The sequence below is a fragment of the Centropristis striata genome, chromosome 3 (assembly GCF_030273125.1).
Source record: "Centropristis striata isolate RG_2023a ecotype Rhode Island chromosome 3, C.striata_1.0, whole genome shotgun sequence".
NCBI lineage: Eukaryota > Metazoa > Chordata > Actinopteri > Perciformes > Serranidae > Centropristis > Centropristis striata.
In genome coordinates, this window is record NC_081519.1 from 27,164,768 (window position 1) to 27,186,792 (window position 22,025).

General features: G+C 39.2%; 1 protein-coding gene across 2 annotated transcripts in view; it reads left to right on the forward strand.

Annotated features, from left to right (window-relative positions):
- LOC131968891 (receptor-type tyrosine-protein phosphatase gamma-like) overlaps positions 1 to 22,025 on the forward strand; it is a 519,997-nt gene that overhangs the window by 271,100 nt on the left and 226,872 nt on the right. For both annotated transcript variants that reach the window (XM_059329944.1, XM_059329943.1), the window contains exon 3: positions 21,502 to 21,684. In XM_059329944.1, coding sequence (XP_059185927.1) covers positions 21,502 to 21,684 — 183 coding nt within the window. The remainder of the gene's footprint in view (positions 1 to 21,501; positions 21,685 to 22,025) is intronic.

The following is a 22,025-nucleotide window of genomic DNA, read 5'->3' on the forward strand; positions in this document are numbered from 1 at the left end:
TGAGGTTAAAGGGCATAGTTTGAAATCTCTGAAGAATCTCATCATAGTGTACACATACCGGCAGTAGCCCCCGTGGTCCTTTCAGAATTTCCCCAGAGGAAATGTTCTAGTTTATACTAAGAGTGTACTGAGTTTAGCTTTTTGGGATTAAAACAACTTTTTATTGACCCTCTAAGGAGGTGTACTCATTTTGTAAATGTAGTCCTTATTAAAGTCTGACTAGGCTACTCACGGCTGAAATACTAAAGTCTTGACCATCTAGAAGCTTGAGCTTTTTTCTTTTATTAGGGACCGAGCACTGAAGGTGCGAGGACCCTATCGTAATTGGTCCGTCTATTCTACTTCTTATTATTATTAGGGACCGAGCACTGAAGGTGCGAGGACCCTATTGTAATTGGTCCGTCTATTCTACTTCTTATTATTATTAGGGACCGAGCACTAACGGTGCGAGGACCCTATTGTAATTGGTCCGTCTATTCTGCTTCTTATTATTATTAGGGACCGAGCACTAACGGTGCGAGGACCCTATTGTAATTGGTCCGTCTATTATTAGGGACCGAGCACTAACGGTGCGAGGACCCTATTGTAATTGGTCCGTCTATTATTAGGGACCGAGCACTAACGGTGCGAGGACCCTATTGTAATTGGTTCGTTTTTTATTAGGGACCGATCACTAGCGGTGCAAGGTACCTATTGTAATTGGTCCGTTTATTATTATTATAACGGCAAATGAATCGCCTTTTTGAGGCCTTGATCATATTCAAAAACTCACCAAAATCTGCACAAAATTCAATCGTGTAGAAAATGTATGTATTTTATTGCTTTTGGCAATGGGCGTGGCAAAATGAACTTCTAGCGCCCCCTAGAATTCAGCCCCTCACACAGATTTGTCGTACATACACGAAATTTGGTACATACGTGTAGCATGGGAATACGCACCAAAAAGTCTCAAGAAGCCATACCCAAAAACGTACAGGAAGTCGGCCATCAAACTTGTCATGCTTCATCAGAGTCCAGCCCTTAACACTTCTAAATCACAATATTTCATAAAGCCCCACCCCTTATGCTTTATCCATGCCCCCTTTCATAAAAATGACCATGTTGCATACTTTACATAACTTCTCCAACAGATTTAATCCCATTGACTTCAAACGTGGTCAGTACCATCACAAGGCCTTGGGGAACACAATTTATCAACACCTTTACTGACCTTCACAATATGTGGGCGTGGCATGGCGGCAAAATATGGCGTCTCGCCATGACTCAATCACACGTGATGAGGGTCCGGCCCTGAACACACTCACGTGTCAATATTGACACACAGTCATAGCGCCCCCCGCTGGCTACAGGAAGTAACATGTTTTATACCTAGCTCGAGCAGAGTAGTAGGAGACACACAATTTGGTACGCATAGGGACTGAGACCACAGCGCCACGCCCATCAACGCCTCCCCCGACGGCTCCACTCTTCTCGGTCCCGTTCAGTCCTGCTTGCAGGCCTAGTTAGGGACCGAGCACTGAAGGTGAGAGGACCCTATTGTAATTGGTCCGTCTATTATTATTATTTCGACAAATGAATCGCCTTTGTTATGCCTTTATCATATTCAAAAACTCACCAAACTCGCACCAAAATTCAATCGTGTCGAAAATGTACGTATTTTATAGGTTTCAGAAATGGGCGTGGCAAAATGACCTACTAGCACCCCCTAGAATGCAGCCCCTCACACAAGTTTGTCGTAGTGACACGAAATTTGGTACACACATGTATCATGGGAAGACGCACCAAAAAGTCTCAAGAAGCCATACCCAAAAATGTACAGGAAGTCGGCCATCTTGGATTGAATATGGAGTTTTCGCCATTTCCACGCCGCATACTTTAACGAACTCCTCCTACAGATTTCACCCAATTGCTTTCAAACTTGGTCAGTAGCATCACTAGGCCTTTAGATAGATAGATAGATAGATAGATAGATAGATAGATAGATAGATAGATAGATAGATAGACTTTATTCATCCCAAGCTGGGAAATTACAGTGTAGCAGCAGCAATACACACAGAGACAATAACAACACAATTAAATAAAAAGAACAACCTAGGCATACTTCAAGCAATAAAACATAAAAATACAATGAAATACAATAAAAATGTATGAAACGTGGAGACGCACCAAAAAGCTCTTTGAGCCATACCCCAAACCCAACAGGAAGTCGGCCATCTTTAATCAAACACAGCGTTTCCGCTATTTCCACGTCCCATACTTTAACGAACTCCTCATACAGATTTTATCCGATCAACTTCAGACTAGGTCTGTATCATCATGAGGCCTTGGAGATCATACATTGTCCAATCAGTCCCAAATTTCTCACACGGGATGAGGGGCCAACCCTGAACACACCCATATGTCAATATTGACTGGCCGCAGTGTGCTTTGTTCTCTTCCAGTAACGTTAGCAGCCATCCTCTCTAACAGGAAGTCTAACCTCACTCAGAGACTGGAGTTAAGCTAACAGAGTGCCCACACAGTTGCGGCCGTTATGACATCTCAAGTGTTGACTGTGAGACTGTTCAGCGGAGCCTCCTGCTGTGGTCACTGCTACAGAGTTAAAAAAATAAAACAATCCTCTGTTCTGAAGTAGCGGTGGGCAGAAAATAGCAGTGGCGGAGTGCTGATAGTAAATGAATGTAGCGGAAACCCTGCTGTGTAATGTGCTTGCGCTGGATGTCGAAACTTTATTGCTACAGGTTTTGCACAGCACCTGTTTCTGGTGCATGTCTGCAGCCTCAAAACTGAAATACTCCCAAATGACCGCCATGCTGTTTTATTCTTGAGGAATAAATCCCTGAACTCTGCTTCTGGTTCCGCCGAAACAATTTTAAAAGACATTAATACTGATTGGTTAGGGTGACTTGTCCACGGCTAGCATGCCGCTGCTGATTGGTGAGCATGGCAGGATGGGAGGGAGACAGCATGTATGTGTAAAATAGTTGACACAACAGATGCTGGGTCAGTCAGGAGCGCTGCAAAAAACTGCAGCCTTAGCCATCACAAGATAACATTGTCTGAAATCGTGATTTTGATCGAAAAACGATGGTTCAGCCCTAGTTCCCACTAGCAGCCTGATTCATGTCCCAACCAAGAAACAACCAAAGGAAATCCAATTTGAACTGGAAAACCAATCTCAGCGCTATCATAAAGGCAGAGTAAACCAGCTGACAGTCTTAATAAGTAGGTAGGTTATTTTACTCACTGATCTAGAGTTAGCCTAGTAGAAAGGACAGATTCTATCATTATCCATCTTTACCTTGTTTGCCTCATCTGTCAACAGGGTTGTTTTTTTCTTTGCCTGGTAGAGTTTCCACGGTTACCTAAGTTGCTCCACTGTCCAGCCTGTCTTTGTGACAGTGTCTTTGTTGCTCAATTCTCTCTGGTAAGCAGTGATGCATGGTGTACGCCTAGGGCTTTTATTGCCCAAGATAAGAATGGAAGAAATGAAATGTAGGATTGAAAGTAGAAAGTAGTGTTTGTCTTGTTTGTTTCACCTATACTTCTCTACACTTTGGTGGATGTGCATCATGAAAAGTCATGTTATATCAGCTTCTTGTGATCCCTGTTTGCAATGTTACTATGGATGTACAATCAGTGATGTGTGCAATCATCTGATGATTATGAGGAATGAGCAAATGTGATAATTGAACAAAAGAAAAATATTTCATGAATGTATTTTCACATGGACTAAATAATGATGTTAAATGGAAGTTTGGTTCAAATGGTTAAACATTTTGTGTTTTGTTTGACATCTTTCAAAATATATTTCATCAATGTTAATTATTTTGTTTTAGTGCCAGTGAATTAATTTTAGTAAATAAGAAGAAATCTAACAAAAACAGAACAGTGTAAAAAAAACCTGATAATTGTTTTCAGGATCAAAAGAAAGGAACTGCATGAACAAGCCATTAAATGGAACTCGAACAGGCTTAACAGCAGATCTGTGCTTTACTCTGTGTGGTCACGATGAAGCAGAGGAGCAGCTTTAGATCGGTCTTCATATGAATTTCACTTAACAAAGTTCTGACACTGCGCTGCCTTTATCTCAAGTTTGCTTTTTCACCTCAAAAAGGAACAGCGGATAAACAGTTTGGAGAGCCTAAAGCCAGAAACAGGCTGGCCTCTGTCAGTCAGAGCAACACATCTACTCCGACAATGATTGTTCAACTTAAAGCGCCTCCAACTCTGCCCACGCAGCCGTTTATCAGAAACTTTTCCAACAAAACTCATCCCACACTCATTTGCAGTGTGTTGTGTCGAGGTGAGAGGCAACAAGAGGGATGCGTACGGCAGCGTGGGTGCAGCTCCTCAGCAGCCATGAATTCATCTAGTGTGGAAGCCAGCATGCGTTCATAATAGCCTGACTGCTGGGGACCAGAGATATCTCTGCTGCAGTTTGTCTTATATTTACAGAGGTTTCACATTCAGCTTTAGTATCACGCAACGACTACATTCTTCTTTGACAGTGAAGTGAGTTACAGCTCCACTCTGCTGGTGACATCAGTCCCTTAGTATTGATTAAATTTACATTAGATGAGAGTGGCATGAGATGAAGCAGCCCTGTATCTAAGTGATGATAAACTACAATGTTTTAGTAACTGGAAGGCTAGATACCTGAGCTCTCCTGCAGCCTACAGAGGTTTGAGTTTTATGAATAAAAAATGCAACAAATAAATAAATCTCCTTTGTTGTGTCAGTTAACCAGTTAGATATATATATTTTTTTTTACTGTATTGAGGGTAACTATTGTGCTAAGTATGCTTTCAAAAATGGTTAATACTTTACAATAACAACAAAGTGATGTTTATAGATGGTTTATAGACCAATTATTAACCATTTACAAAGTGCTATACATATTTTATCTTTAAATGTTTTCAACCAATTTCTTAAAGGTATATGAATCATTTCAAAATCATTAACATACTTAATATGGTGTTAAAATGAGTGCAATTAAAACAATTAATTATAATTTAATTGTTTGTTAATGGTAAAGTAACTATAAACTTACATTAATATACCATCTATTTGTCATTTATAAATGATGTAGTTAGTTAAACATTACTAAATTATCTATTTACCATTCTAAATGGTCTATACATGGTTTATAAATGATAATTAAAAATCAATAAAATAAATCTGTTTACCATTTATAAATGAGGGTTATTGTAAAGTGTTACCCAAAAATGTACTTAAGTGCAAGTACAGAAGTTATAAAGTGTTGTTTAATTAATCAGTAATAAAAGTTACTTTTTGATTTTAATACTCAGCTACACTACAATGTCCTAGTGATGATAAAGTTATGATAAAGTTAACAAATATTTTTGACCTTCAAATGACCCATTCCTGTGGCCAAAAATGGCTGCTACGTTATACTCACATTCTCTTAATGTTTGAATAAATGCATATATGGAGTAACTCCCTTTGAATCATCCTCTGGAGAGCATGAATATTTTTACAGAATTTATGTAACATGTTACTCTCTGCCATCACCACTCCGAGCACCAATCAGTTAAATTATTCAACAAGCACATTAAAGTAAAACAAGTAATTCATCCAGAACAACTCGTATTACTCTTGCTTTGACTAAGAGCACACAAGCTTGCTTTTCCTTTGCCTAAAAATAAAGATTAAACACACAGTAACCTGAAGAAAAGAGTGGAAAGGAGAAAAAAAAAGATTTATTATTCATGCTTGGATCAGTGTTTGTCCTCTCTGTCCTCCACAGTCCGTCCTGTGGAGAGATGATAGAGGTGGGAGGTGCCCATTATCTGCTGCCTGTTTGACTTTATTCCTATACTTGTTTATGCCTGTGTACAATGTATTTGTGATGGTGTGCAGGAGGTGATCTCAGTGATCATGTGTGGAAGGAGCATTTGGTTTTTCAATCTCTTCATGCTCAGTTGGACAGTCAGATGCGATTAATGTTTGGTGGCGTGCAGAGTGACGGGGTCAGTGGGACACGGGACGAGGTGTGAAATCACATTTCTGTGCCTCAGTGACACAGAGCTGAGAGGGCTGGCTTCTGGCAAACATGACATTATCAGACTAATTATAATTATTTATGGTTTTTACTTTATGTTCTTCTTTAATTTCACTTTTTTATGCAGCAAAGTTGTATTCAATTTCTTTCCAGAAGTGGTTAGATAGCATTGTTTCCCATCCTGGAGAAAACCTAGAAGACTTGGAAAGCTTTGTGTAACACAAGTACGACTGAAGTACGACTCTCCCTTCCTCTCTCTCTCTCTCATATATAGCATATATATATATATAGATATATATATATATATATATATATATATATATATATATATATTTGACCTGAGAACAGTGAGAAGTAATTTTTTTCACATGGATTTTTAGTATACCATTGAATAATGACTGAATACATAAGCTTAAGCAACAAAAATATTGTTTATTTTTATTCAAGTCCAACAGACCAGTGCAATTTTTGCCATTAAGTGTAGCAATAGCATATTTAGAAATATAGTACATTTCATAAATTCAGGTAGCCTATAGGTAGGTAGACCTTCTGTAAACTATTATACTTTGGTTTTTGAAGTAAAACACAATCCACGCTAGCTACCACACTAGCCGCTAGCTGCTATATGTTTTGCATTGAGGTGATACTTCGGCGGTACAAAAATAAGTGTGATTAAAATGTGTCAATTTTTTTAACGTGTTCATTTTTGTGTAATTAATTAATCTTAATTAACGCGTTAAAGTCCCGGCCCTAATATATATATATATATATATATATATATATATATACATATATATATACTTCAGTCATTATAATGTGCAGAGTTTAACTGAGTCCTCCATGACAGAAACACAATTAGGAATTTTTGCTTTAACTCAAATAATGAAATATTTCCCGGGACAATCAGATGCCGTGTGGTACACATTAATTCCAGCCCAACACAAACATTAAGACTCCAATCACTGAACAGATAAAGTCAATGAGTGTGTTATAAAGCTGAAAACATATGCAGCCATGGGGGGTTAATGCTAACTCTACAGAAGGACAGAAACCTCAGTATTCCACTTATACATGTGTATTTTTGTTGTTAGTTAATGAGTCGAAACAGGATCAATGCTCCCATTTACCCAATTTAATGCAATGGAGTATGAATTGCTCTCTCTCTCTCTTGAAATATTTCAGACCATTCCATTGCCTGTGTGAGTGCGTATGTGTGCATGTGTGTGCATGCGTGTGCGTGTGTGCGTGTGTGTGTGTGTGAGAGAGATACATTGGACAGCTATGAAATGGACTGTGACAGTGGCTTCAACCAGACTGACTGACTGCCCATGGCAAGCCAGAAGCCCCAGTGGCCTTCTGTCAACACACTCTTTCTTCCTTCCTATCTGTCTCTGTCATGTTGTCTCACTCCGTCTACACACACACACACACACACACACACACACACACACACACATCAACACATACACCTTCAGAGGTTTACTATATCTAATTAAGGCTGAGTGCCATTTCAGCTGCATTTTTCCTCCCACGTGTGTGTGTCTACTGGCCAGTTTCTTCGCAACGGTCACACATTGGAATGGATGGTCTGGTGTTCAGGGTGACAGGAGTCAGGACTCATGGGGGCTCACATCCGCAAGTAAATTATTCATTCTTTTTTTAATTTTCCATATTCATAAATGTTACATATTTTCCTTTATTTCATTGAGCCTGATTTCATATCATTTTCACACCTGTCATTCATTTATTTCTTATTTCTTTTTAGTTAGTTAATTAGTTTAGTATACTGTATGTATTCTATTTAATTCTATTAAATAGTTGTCATTATTTTCTTTGATGTTTCAGCAACATAGCTTCTCTCTTGGACACCACCACCACCAACAACAACAACAACAACAACAACAACAACAAAAGTCCCAGTGACTTAAAAAAAAAAAAAGAAGCTAATTAGTATACCCACACCATACGTGCATGGTTTTATTTAAAAGGGTTCTAGGTGTAGAAATCATGCAATAGTGATTGGTTAATGAGATGTTCATGAATAATTTGTGATCAGATGTTACTGAGGACTGATCCCCAAAGCATTGCGAGTTTTTGCTCTTGCAGTGGGTGCGTTGTTATTTTTTTGACACTCATGTGCCACTGATCATGCGTTATTATAGCCAGCGAGCACATTTCCCAGGCTTCTCTCTCATGTGTTGATAATGGAGCGCAGTAATTGGCCACGCTGAGTGACAGCCGACGTCTCGGAGGAGATAATGAGACAGCCATTTTGAGGGTAATGCTGACAGACACTTTGAGCAGTTACCACAATTAACTGCAGCACTGGGCAGATCACTGGGTAAATTTATTAGCAGGCTGATTCCAGATTACACATTCATGAATATTAATCACCAACTGATTACTGATTGAAAATTAAGAACACAGCATATATTTGGTGGACTAAGGGTGTACTTACTGATGTAGTTTATGTGGATTTGGCTGGTGATCCAGAGCTGAGCATTTATGCATCAGAAAGATAAAGAGATATGAACACACTTCTCTTTTTTTCTCTTTGGTATCAGATTGTCAGGACATAAGCTCACACAATGTTGCAGCTTAATGGATTCAGGAACAAAGCATTCGGATACGTTCATGTCCTGTGATAATGTAAGGTAATGGGATGACTCAGTAACCATGTTGAAGGAGCTTAATGCACCTGCACATTCACACAGTACTGGACATCCTCTGCTGCTCAGCTCTCCATTTGCTACAGCTGTCCGTCTTCCTCCCTGCTCTTCAGTGATGAATTTTAATGGATTAGAGTCCTGCACAGATCATTATTTGTGGTTATTGCAATGTGTCAACACAGATTTGTTTTTGTTATATTATTATCTTATCCCGGGCTACACGGTGGAGCAGTCCAAAAACATGCACTTAGGTTTAATTGGTGACTCTAAATTTCCCATAGGAGTGAATGATAGAAGTACTGGGCGATATATCGATATAAAAAATATATCTATATATTTTTAAATGTGATATGGAATGAGACCATATCGCATATATCGATATAGTTCAATTTTTTTCTATCTCTATATATAAATGCTGCCCTTACAAGGGTTTGTCATATTAAGTTATTTTGTAATGTTCGTTATTCTTTTGTCATATAAATATATTTATTTCAGAAAAGATTGGATTTGGAGATTTTTATTTTATAGGCTATTTTTATTTAAGTTTTTTTATTTAAATGTGCACTTCGTGGAGCCTTTATTTAAAAAAAAAAAAAAAAAAGGTACTCCTGTTGTTATACAGTATTTATGTTAACTTCAATTTCAATAAAACTACTTGTGAAGTGTCATATTTGACTTTGACTGAACATTTGCTCTCACTTTGTGATAAAAATATCAGGATATATATCGTATATCGATATTCAGCCTAAATATATCAGGATATGACTTTTGGTCCATATCGCCCAGCCCTAAATGAGAGCCTTGTCTGTCTCTATGTGTCAGCCCTGTGATAGTCTGGAGACCTGTCATCTTAAGTTTTTTCCTTCACCCTGATGCAGCTTTATCCCAGCTGCTTTCAGATCTGTAAACAATACCAAATGTTAAAAGCAAAGGGTAATCTAAAGTTAGCTTTGTTAGATTATGTTTTTATGTGTCTTTGCCTTTACTGCAAGGCAAAATAAATAAATCCATCATTTTATCTATTTTTTGTTTTTGTAATTCGCAAAAACTGTACAACGTCTCAACAAGTGAGGTCATCACTAGACTTTCCAGAATTCAACCAGTGCCTACCAGCAGTGCAGTGGTCAGACCATCATTTATAATATCATTGGTGGCCAAAGCACATTAATAATGCATTTTATACTTTTTCTACACCCTGTGCCAATTTATAATCTTTACATATTTCTATGAACATGGTATTTTTTCCCACTGCACATCTCCCATTAATACACCAATATGCTGCCAGTGTGTCATCCATCCATCCATTTTCCTCCACTTATCCGGGGCCGGGTTGTGGGGGCAGCAGGCTAAGCAGAGCATTCCAGACGTCCCTCTCCCCAGCCACAACGTCCAGCTCCTCCTGGGGGGCCCCGATGCGTTCCCAGGCCAGGAGAGAGATATAATCCCTCCACCGTGTTCTGGGTCTTCCCCGGGGCCTCCTACCAGTTGGATTTGCCCAGAACACCTCTAACGGGAGGCGCCCGGGACGATCCTTACCAGATGCCCAAACCACCTCAGCTGGCTCCTTTTGACGCGAAGGAGCAGCGGCTCTACTCCGAGCTCCCTCCAGATGTCTGAGCTCCTCACCCTATCTCTAAAGCTGAGCCCAGCCACCCTACGGTGGAAACTCATTTCACCCGCTTGTCACTACCCAAAGCTCATGACCATAGGTGAGGGTTGGAATGTAGATGGACCAGTAAATTGAGAGCTTTGTCTTTCGTCTCAGCATGTGTGAGACTTGGCAATCGGTCCGTAACTAATAATAATTAATGTTCTGTGTTCGTCGACACATCCAAAAGATACTCACACACGAGTCAAGAAAAAGCCTTGAGGCCTAAAACATTCTGAAGTTGTTGTCAGAAAAAGAATGAAACCACACAGTCGTAATAGCAAGCCTGTGAACCTGTTTAATCATTTAGAAACTTTGAAAAATGTGTTTTAAATCCCTGTTTGAGGTTAAATGCACCACTGGCGGGACTGATTGCTCTCTACTGACCACTTCAAATGGGGAGATGGCAGTCCAGCTGAACATAAAGAAAAAGCAGGCGATAAAGGAAGTGCTGTCACAGTGAGGAAAGCTAACATTAGCCAAGATTAACTGTCCATTCAGGTAAACAAAGAGAGAGAAGAGGGGAGGGGAAGACATTGTTTTCCCGTCGGAGATTCCTGCTGCTTTTGTGCAACTTCCATCACAGATTGTCAGCAACTCTCAGGAGGGAGAGCCCACTCTTCATCTCCATCAATTATTTACTTTGTAAATACACCTGGCTGCCGCTTCTGGCCTTTGAGAGAGTTTGAGGCTTTTCAGTCAATTAAAAGCCATTTTTGAAGCAGATGCTGTTCCGACGACCTTGCTCACTTCTCACTAACAATTTGCAATCTCTCTCCAATTTGCAGCACAAACAAACCCAGGAATGTATGGAAACTGTATGCCTAAAGATCAGTTATTGACTGCAAGTCTCCACAAACAAAAGCTATTTTCTACACAAACGCAAAAAAAAAACACTATTGGGAGAAATCTGCTGTCAGAAGAAATCTTACCAGCTTGAGAACAACAATGAAATCATGGTGTGCAATGAGACGATGGACAGAAAGGAGGCTGCGGAAAGAAAAAAGGAACCATCTTTTATGTCAATTTATGTTCTCTCCAGGAAAAAGAGACGTGTTCTTGCCATATGTCCATCTCCTTCAATTAACTACTCACATCAGAAGAGACTTCCTCAAGCATGGAAACAACTAGAAAGAGAGGGACAGAGCAGTGTGCTGTGTTTCTCCTCCCCATTTGGCAGGAAGCTTCCTCTCAGCAGACACTAAGAGATCTCCTCTGCCTGCACTAATTCCATCAGGATTAGTCAGGAAATGGCAAAAATCAATGCACTGAGGGATTGGCCTATATCTCGAGGACGCCTGGATTTGTAGAAGAAGAACCAATCCAGTGAGGCGGGGGTATTGGTTGTAATCTCTAGACACAGTCAGTGTGAGACTCTCCATAACCCTTCTCTGATTTTAAATCCTCACCTGGAGTGAAAATTCTCAACAGTGTTGTCCACTGGCTGCCATACACAAACTGTAGAAACTGTAGACTCAACAGAGTTAATCTGGAGAAAAGCAATTGATACATGACTTCATATCAGTAATGAATTACTGCCCATCTCCTTGTGTTCTGTGAAAACATAAACAGAAAAATACATTAGTGAGACTTGACAGTTTCCAATTTGCACTAAAGCTTTCCCCTTTAAATCCCATTACTACCTCTATTTTCATTTTTCAAGAGGATGGAGGTAGAAATAGTACTGGTAAGTGGCTTTCAGTATTTATGGCTTAAATCATCAGAGCTCGGTTCATGCAGGATTATCAACAGCAATTTAGAGAACCATTGTGGTTTTACAGTGTGTTTTTCTCTTGTGAATACTTGTAGAAACCTGTATTATTTCATTTGGGCTTGCCTAAATACAAGTCCATTTTGGGCTACGGTCCTAGGAGGCTGATATTGGTGTAGGGTATCATGAAAATGGAAAACTGTGGTGTCTTGTGCATGCTAGCACAGAATATCTTAACATCTTTATTGTAATGATGCAGTTTGTTGGGCCCAAACACAGGGCAGTAATTAAGAGGTTGGTAGGTTCATGGAGGTTTATTGCATGTCAACAGGGCATGGTGGATGAGTGGAGAGAAGAAGGTGTCTGGTGTAGCACAGGGCCGAGGGGCGATAGTGGATGGCTGACCAGGCTGGACGAGGGTGAGTGGCATGGGCAGGAAGGGGTCGCACGGAGGTAGCAGGTAGACAGGGAGGACAACAGGAAACAGAAAATAGGGGCCTCATGTATCAAAGAGTGCGTAGCTTTCATACTGAGAGATGGCGTACTCCCAAACCTAGAAAAGTACGTAAGCAAACTCATCTCCACATGTATCAAACTGTGCTGACGCCAGGTTCTGCACCTTTCCTTCATACATCCCAATCAGTGTGGAACTGGCGTAAATGCACGAGCCAACAGCCACACCCCAGCTCCTCCCTCAAATGAAAACGCAGATGACATGCAAATGACTATGAATCGTTGACATGCCCACTGATTATCGAAAAAACGACTAATCAATGTGCTGCCACTGAGCACGAGGTGGACGTTTTGTAATTATTATAACTGATATAGTTCAAGCTCTTTTGTATTGCACTTGGCTGGTCTCAACAATCTCTTAACACATCCAGCCAGTGCAGCAGCATAATGAAAACTTGAAGAGGGAAGGAGATTTCTAGGTCCAGTGCCCTTTTATGAGTTTGCCTATTCAGCACACAGCTTCTTAGCCATTAGCCAGGTGTATGATGGAGGTTAGCGCTCTAGCAGTCATGCTAGTCTCCTCTTCCCTTTCCTCCTTTACCTTTGCACTCCTCCATACTGCTGCTTTCAGCAGAAGTTAGTTGTATTAAGGCAGTGACTAATCACTTCACGTTTTCCCTTCAACTGCATTTGCCGGACAGGCCGCAGCTGTCTGGATCCATAGGTAATGCTAGCCTTATACGAAAGCCAGACCACCTCAATCAATAGCCAGCCCCAGGCAAGGACGGAGATGGAGGAGAGGGGAAGGAGAACAGGATGCTGCCTAATTCAATGAAGTAGACATTACCCGGTACTTGCAACGCGCCAGGGCATGAGTAATCATTGACAAATTCATTTTAGAGCCCAGGAGCCCAGTATTGCTTTCAATTAAGGGAAGAGTTTATAGCGAATTGGGTGCATATAGTGGGAGCTAGTGTTAGTGGGCAGGAGAAGGAGGGAGACAGAGAAGGAGAGATTCAGACAGAGCTCAGATCAGTTTCTGTTGACATTGCCAATTTATAGCTGAGGTCTTCTTCTGGCATTTAGTCCAGCTGCAGTAAATGGAGTGCACTTATATAGCACTTTTATCCAAAGCGCTTTACACTACACACTACACTCACTCACCCATCCACGCACATTTGTGACACACCGGTGCCACCTGCCACCATTGGGAATTCATTCACACACTGATGAAGGCAGCATCAGGAGCAATTTGGGGTTCAGGAATCAAGAATACTTTGACATGTAGCTGCCATGGTCGGGGACCGAACCACCAACCTTCCGGTTACTGGACGAACGCTCTACCAACTGAGCCACAGCCGCCCAAACCAGTTGACTGTGAAGAGACAAACAGTTGTTAACTAAAAAAAAGACAGAAAAAGACTTGAATATTAGTGATGGAAAGCAAATTGATTCACCGTAGATTACATTACTTTACCAAAATATCTTTAAAGACATTCAAAGACATACTGACAAAATATTTCTACTCAACATCTACAGAGAAACAAGTTCCCCTTACTGACACATTGTGTTTATTCAGAAATCTTTTTACAGAAAGTGTACTGATGTGTGTGTTTGCTGTGAGCTGACCACTTTTTTTTCCTGCAACTGACGATAAGTGTCAATGGCAATGGACATTATTCTGTTTTCTAACTTAAAGTTTGTACTAAAGCATGAAAAACAACCTGAAAAAGACTCGGTGCTACATCATGGCTTATTATAAATGCAATGGCAGTGAAGGATTCAGCTGGATTATTATCCCTCATGCAGGAGTCATCTTTTGAGCTGAACACGTGTTTGACAATAACCTCATAATTATAAAATCGATGTCTTTGAATCTTCCAATCAATTTCTAAATACTTTCAACTCAAATAAAAACTAGTCTCTGTTGTGGTCCTACCAAGCGGCAACCTCTGGTCTTAAACGGTGAAGTAGCAAAAACTGTTACTCCGTGACTAGCCGCTTGAGGCTGGCTGCAGAAGGGAGTAAATTAGACTTACCCTCATGTCTATATCTATCTATCTATCTATCTATCTATCTATCTATCTATCTATCTATCTATCTATCTATCTATCTGTATGTCTGTCTGTCTGTCTGTCTGTCTGTCTGTCTGTCTGTCTGATTAAATAATGGCAGATCCCAAATCATTTCAGGAAAACAGCAAACCAATTGTCTAATTCATAAAATATAGAGGCAAATATTATACTTTAATATATTATACTGAAGCTGTATAATACTGTTCTTTGGGTCTTACCTGATTGTATTTGTAACAACATATTTTAGTATTGAGGTATTGATGCTTTTGCCTTGTTTTAATCCACCAGTCATGAAACTGAACACAAGTTGTTGCTGTGCCGACAAGAGAATAACTCCTGAACCACTGGAAGCATTAAAATAAAAAATAACTGTAGGACGTTCTGAGAAATGAGCAGCAAAAGCAAATTAACAGAAAATGGAAGCAGATCAGAGGTCTTTTCATGGTCCCATTGTGTTAATTACTAAAGCTATAATAAAAATGTCTATGCATATATATATATATATATATATATATATATATATATATTTTAAAACCTTGGAATGATAGAGCATGTACATCTGCAGACAAACAGTGTAATTATGATGTTCTCCTCATTTGAATAAATGTAGCTGACAGCATGATAGTATGCTTTGGGTGCCAGAGGGTTAATCAGCTATGCCAGAGATACACCCATGACACTTGCTCTCACATGTATGAGAAAAAAATCTGTCACTGTTTCCATGGCATTGGCCTCATATTTCCATCTAACCAGCTCTCCTCTTCAGTGTTCTTTCAGCTCACCATTTTACTCTTTCGCCTTAAAACGTTTATTCATTCTCCAAACCTGCAAGTTCCATCACATAACACCAGAAATGGTTAAAAAGGAGGGGGCATGCTGTCATTAAGATCCAAGTCATTGAGTTGTCGTCAGGCATACATATTTATGAATATTGTACACTGGACCGATTCATGATGTTTCAGTGAGAGAAGAAATGTGAGTGGGATGTAAAAGATGCATTCAAAGGTGCATTACTATAAAAATGCAATATAAACAAGAGCACACAGGCACACACCTCCGCCTCCGCTGGACAATTCTCAAGCAGTTATTTTATTCAGTAAATAAAACAGTTATGGAGGCTGCATCTTTTCAAGTTGATTCTGGATTTGATCTCCCCACAAAATTACATTAGACTTTCTCACAAAATAGCAGTTGACTGCATTTCTGATCTACTGATACTCATGTTTATCCATCATCCCAACAGATATTGGGAATCTATCCGACCTATCCTTCTTTAACCTTCGTCCAACTTCATTACTCAGTAACAATTAGTCTTAAGACATGTCGCACATATATGCAATGTTTATTTTTAGCATTTGCGACCAGGGATGGACTGGGACTAAAAAACAGCCCTGGACTTTGCTCAGGCCCAGTTCAAAGCAGTCGGCGTGCGGAAACTCAACAACAACAACAACAACAACAACAACAACTGGCATTAGTGTCACAATACTTTAATTGTGGCTCATGATACTATACTATCCAAATTATCCAATTGATTATAACAGCATATTATATAATCTATTCCATGCTATTTTAATATTTGTGGCGTTACCAAAAAAAAGTAAAAGCACAACATATTTCTTAATATTAGCTACTACTACATGTGGAATTTTACAGCTACAATGTTTAAGTTTTAACTACTGTAATCATTATTCAATTTCACTTTTTGCATTGTACTGAGCAACACAAACAGGGTATAGATAAAAATGTAGCAACCTGAATAACATTTGCTAACATTAGCCCCAGCAAGTAAAATTTTTTTCCCTTGTCTTCTCAGCCCCATCCATTTTCCATTTTTTACCGGCGTTATTATCCATATCGTCACCCTGTTAAAATAATTGCCCAACTCATGTTTTCAAGTTTTGCTGGAAACACAAAAAACTTCACCAAAAGTGTAACAAATGACATTTATTGATCATTTCACTCATTTGGCTATTTGGCTATTGGCATAGTAATAACACTGTGTGTAAATGATGTAACTTAAGATAAATAAATGACTTAGGCAATTTTTTGAACATGCCTTTGTGACTTAAGCAAGATATGGTTACACTTTATTTTGAAGGTGTCTACATAAGAGTCACACAAGCCAGTCAGAAACATGACATGACAGGTATCATGAGCATTAATGTTACTTCAAAGTGGCATTAATGTGTAATAAAATGACACCTCAGACTAAAGTGTTACCAATACTAGTGTCAACAATAAAACACTGATAAACTAAACTGATAGCTAAACAATCTCCCTCCAGCTCTTCTTTGCTGGGTTCTTATCTGATGCCTATTATTGTGGCAAATTGTCAAAGAAGTGATGATCTTAAAGAGGTAAAATCACATGATCTGATCAACTGAGGATGTAGGTTATTTTACCATAGGTGGCCGGCGTAATGAGGAGATGATTTAGCCCAAAAAAAAAAATTTGACAAAAAATGACTTAGGCGATTATTTTAACAGTGTGACGATATTGTTTCTATGATGCCTTTGCTGCTGCTACTGCTTCTTCTTCTTCTTCTCCTTAATTGGCGGGCATGGGCGGGGCAGCTGGCATCCAACTTAAAGGTGCATTGCTGCCACCTACTGTACTGGAGTGTGAAACAGTAGATTAGCAGGGGAAAAAACAGGTGATGACTGTGTGGTGGGTGGTGGGTTCTGTGCTTCTCCGGATCACACAAATGGCCAGTCCGCCCCTGTTTGCAACCACTAAAATATGGCCTTGAGCCAACATAAGGAATGACAGCCATCCTTGTAAAAACAGCTTGTACACAATTTGAAGATAAGACTCTTCTTTTTAAAAGCCCCTGGAAAAAATGGTGTCAGATCTTTTTAATTAACAATAGGAACGTAAAAGCCTATTTTAGCTTTCATAGTGTGTCTTTGACTTGTAACATCCAAGCATCCTCATTTTAGATGTGTAGTTTTAAGTTCAAATGTGTGACCTTTATTCAACTCATCTGAAGAGAGACCATGGCCTTTCTGTGAGACTGACACTTTATCTTTAAACAGTTAGTATTCCAACGGCCGTTTTTCTTTTCTTTCAGAGGCTGTAGCGGGCTCAATTTTAGGGATATACTGAATATACTGGTATATTGTAATACAATACAATACTTTATGCTGATAACATGCAGTTTAAGGCAAAAACCACATTGTTTTTCACATGCATTAAAATGTGCTATGTCCACCTACTGATTTTGAATATTTGTGCATACAGGCTTTGAATGACATAAACTGGGTATCAACGGAAAATCTGAGACGCTTGTGGATTCAATGAGCCCAGTTTTCTTCAACCTCACTGTATAAATGACCTCTAGAATAATAAACTCACAGCCTCAGATGTATAGAAGATTTATAGCTTCATACATCTGACAATAAGGGGGTTTCTTAGCAGTTTAGAGAGTTAAGAGAGTCGTCATATATGAGGTTGTTATCTGCCTCCTACCTGCAACTTACTTGCTCTCACTGTCTGCAACTGTCAGCCTGCCTCTGGACTCACTGTTTGTAACATTATTATCATCACCTGCTTCCTCCTTTATTCAAAGTCTTTGGAGGATTCAAGGGTAATGGAGTTAGAACTGTCACATCTGCATCACTTTGCACTGGAATTCTACTCCTTAATACATACTCCTTCTGCACTGGAATTCTACTCCTTAATTCATACTCCTTCTTTAGACACTTTATTTTTACATTACATTTTATTGTATATTTATCTTATATTTATTTATTGTCTATCTATCTATCTATCTATCTATCTATCTATCTATCTATCTATCTATCTATCTATCTATCTATCTATCTATCTATCTATCTATCTATCTATCTATCTATCTATCTATCTATCCATCTATCTATCTAGCGCTCTAAAATAGACTTGATTCAGCCTTTTTTTTTTGGGGGGGGGGGGGGGGGGATTATCACTATAAAGTAACTTTGGTGTCTTCATTAGTATAAAAAAGTAATCATGAATATATTATACAATTATGTAATTTTGAGGTTTTATTTCAAATTGCCAAATATGTACATGTGTATCAGTACAATGAAAAATGTCATTTTTTCTTCAGAAATTATTGTAATAATTATAATTAATAACAATAATAATGTGTTAATAATATATAATACATATCATACCATCATGTTGGATTGTGTATATGTTATTTCCACATGTCCCACATTGATATCCACTCTGTCCTGGCCCTTTATTAAGATGATCACCAAATATTTGTCTTGGTTTTAAACATCCGCAGTTACAGAAATGTCAAATCTCCAAAATGTCATCCCACTTCTTGAGTGGTGAAAATCATTTACATTTAAAACCAAATCTGTGTACCAAATATCAACTGACAAAGACAAGAAGGGGATTGGCCGTCATAATGTATAAAGCCCTTTCAGACTTTCACAATTAAGTTGAATTAATTATTAATCGACGCATTTTTATTACAGGGTTGCATCTGAAATTAATCTTCAGGTTCACGGCTTTCAGATGATGTTGAGATTATGATAAAAATCAGATTAAGAGTCCCACAATTAGTCCCACAGGGTTGAAATGTTCAACCTCTGCATTTAACCCATCATTTTCCCACCAGTGAACACACAGCAGTCGGAGCAGTGGGCAGCACCTGGGGACCATAGCTGGGGACGAGTGAGTCCTGCAGAATAATCTACCATTCTACTGTCTTCAGCTGGTGCAAAATGGCTGCACATCAGCTAACAAAATAAAAAAAATATTGTTTCAAATTACTCTATTACAACTATTTTATGGTCATCAGAACCGGTTATCAGTGAAACAGAGCTGACTACAAAACAGTTTTTATTTCAATCTTTGATGCTTTGAGATTTGCTGGAGCTAACCTGTTCAGTGACCTTTACAAAAACTAAAACCAAAAAAACTAAACTAAACTGAACTCCAGGTACTGGGCCTTGTTGCAGTGATGTGTGTGTGTGTGTGTGTGTGTGTGTGTGTGTGTGTGTGTGTGTGTGTGTCCAATTGAACAAGTTTACATAATTAACTATTGGTATAAAGCATAGACTTTATATAAATAATGGACGTAGTCACCGTGACGTCACCCATTGGTTTGTGGCCCGTTGGAAGCATCGAGTTCAGCGTTACACTCATCGCCATCTTGTTTACGATACGGGGAGCAGACCATATCTGGACTGTGGAGGAGCGAGAGGGATCTGATCACTGACTACAGCCTCTCTACACCTCAACCTGACTGATTCATGTCAGCATTAACTGGAGCATTAACTGGGATGTTAGTTTTGGCTAGCAAAAAACAAAAACAAAATGTATGTTACTGACCTCAAAAAACTGAGCAGCGACTCCTTGGAGTGTCTGTTAGTCCAACCAAACGCTGAACAAGATATTTTTTTTTTTTTTTTTTTTTAAGATATTTTTTGGCCATTTTTCAAGGCTTTATTTGATAGTGTGAGAGAGAGTGAAAGGGGGAGACAGAGGGGAAGACATGCGGGCCTCCGAGTCGGACTCGAACCCGGGCTGCCCGCTTGCGAGGTCAAAGCCTCTATGGTACGCGCTCTACCAGGTGTGCTACCGGGGCGCCCCAGAAGAAGACATTTTTACTGAACAAAAGGTTCAAATAAACTGTCATTAAGTGAAAATACAGTGAAAGGGTCAAAGTTATGAGACCAAATCGGTAAACGTCCTTTTTTATATCTATATAACGTTATATATAACTTTACTGACACGTTGCTGTGGATGCGCATTGCTCTGCTTCTCTCCTGATGACGGCTCGCCTTGTTAGCCACCTGTCAATCAAAGGTAGCCACGCCCCAAATCATACGATTCTTGATCTTCTATTTTCTTCTAAATGGGGCCATTATTTACACTATTAACACCAAATTGTCTTGCAGATTTTTTACAAGTGATTGAGACTAAAGTGTTGTCCTAAAAACATTTCTGAAGTAATAAATAAAGTGAGAAGTTTTCTCATTTTGTATTGAAATTAATAGACAGAAATGTTTTTGTAGCCAGATTTAGCACCCCCTGCTGGAATTTTGGGTAGAATGCAGCTTAAGGCACTTCCTGGTTTGCCTCCCTACTCAGATCCGGAGGTTGCCGCCTGGTATAAAGACAAAGGTCATATACATGGATTTAGATAAACTTGCAGCAATAGGGGATTATGCACAGTCACAGATTATTGAAGGAAAGAAAATAGTCCTGAGTAGCAGACAATCTTTAACAGCATTTCCAGCCTTCATTATTATAGAAGTTATATCAATGTTAAATGTTCCAGGTGTTAAACTAGAGCTCTGAGCCATTGCAGTCCTTTCCTCTGACTATCTATCTTTCTCTCACAGCCTCTGCAAAAAGTCACTCCAATGCTCCTCCGGTTTTAGGTTTTCACTCTGTGGGCATTTACTGTCAAGGGGTCTCACCACACATAATAGAAACACACACACTGGCTTCCTTGCTACTGACTGATCTGAGTTGTTTTAGGGTTCCCTGTCAACTGAGGAATGTTGTGATTGACACTGAATGCAGAGGGATTTTCTGATGTAAAGCTGAGAATGAGGTCAGCAGTGCAAAACTGAATATAGCATTTATTTTATGTATAATATGTTGCAACTGACAGCAGTGACACATCATGGCCTCTCAATAATGACATTTTGAAATTCTCTATGTACCACATGAATGAAAATGTTGTGCTTTTTCAGCAGCTGCCCCTGTGTGGGGCTCATGATGTTTATTCTGTGAGCAATGCTTAATTGGAATTCATATGAGTTGGCAGTGCACACTGTCAGCTGTTTTTAGAGGACATGAGATGGTTCTAAAATGTCATGTTTCTCTTATCTAGCCGTCTAAAGCATACACAGTTTTACAACAAAGTGTATCCTTCTAGTGATGAGACCTTGTTGTATTTCTTGTTTCCTCAGGTATATATGGGCCAAATGAAGGCTGGGAATCAGCCTACCCAGAATGCAGAGAGAGAAACCAGTCACCAATTAACATTGTGGACCAAGATACCAAAGTATCCACAGAGTTTCAGGAACTGACACTGGAGGGCTTTGATACTGAATCCTCTAATAAGACATCTATGAAGAACACTGGAAAAACAGGTACAGTGATGACACACACACTGCTGTTGCAGATTTGATTTCTTTTAGTTTAAACCTTCTCAGTTGTGAAGGGACAATGAAGCTTCATGAACCATTTGCTTTATTTTTTTCTTAGTTAGTGAAGGGACAACAGAGCTTCATGAACCATTTGCTTTATTAACATAGCCAACTAGATGGTGCTCTTTGTTCAACAAAGAATTGAGTGTAATTGAGTGTGAAACACACTCAATTACCAGAACATTACAATTATTAGAACATTGAGTGTGAAACACACTCAATTACCATTGCCAAAGCCTTATTTTTGAAAGCCAAATTCGCCATCTAGTGGGGTCAAATAATAA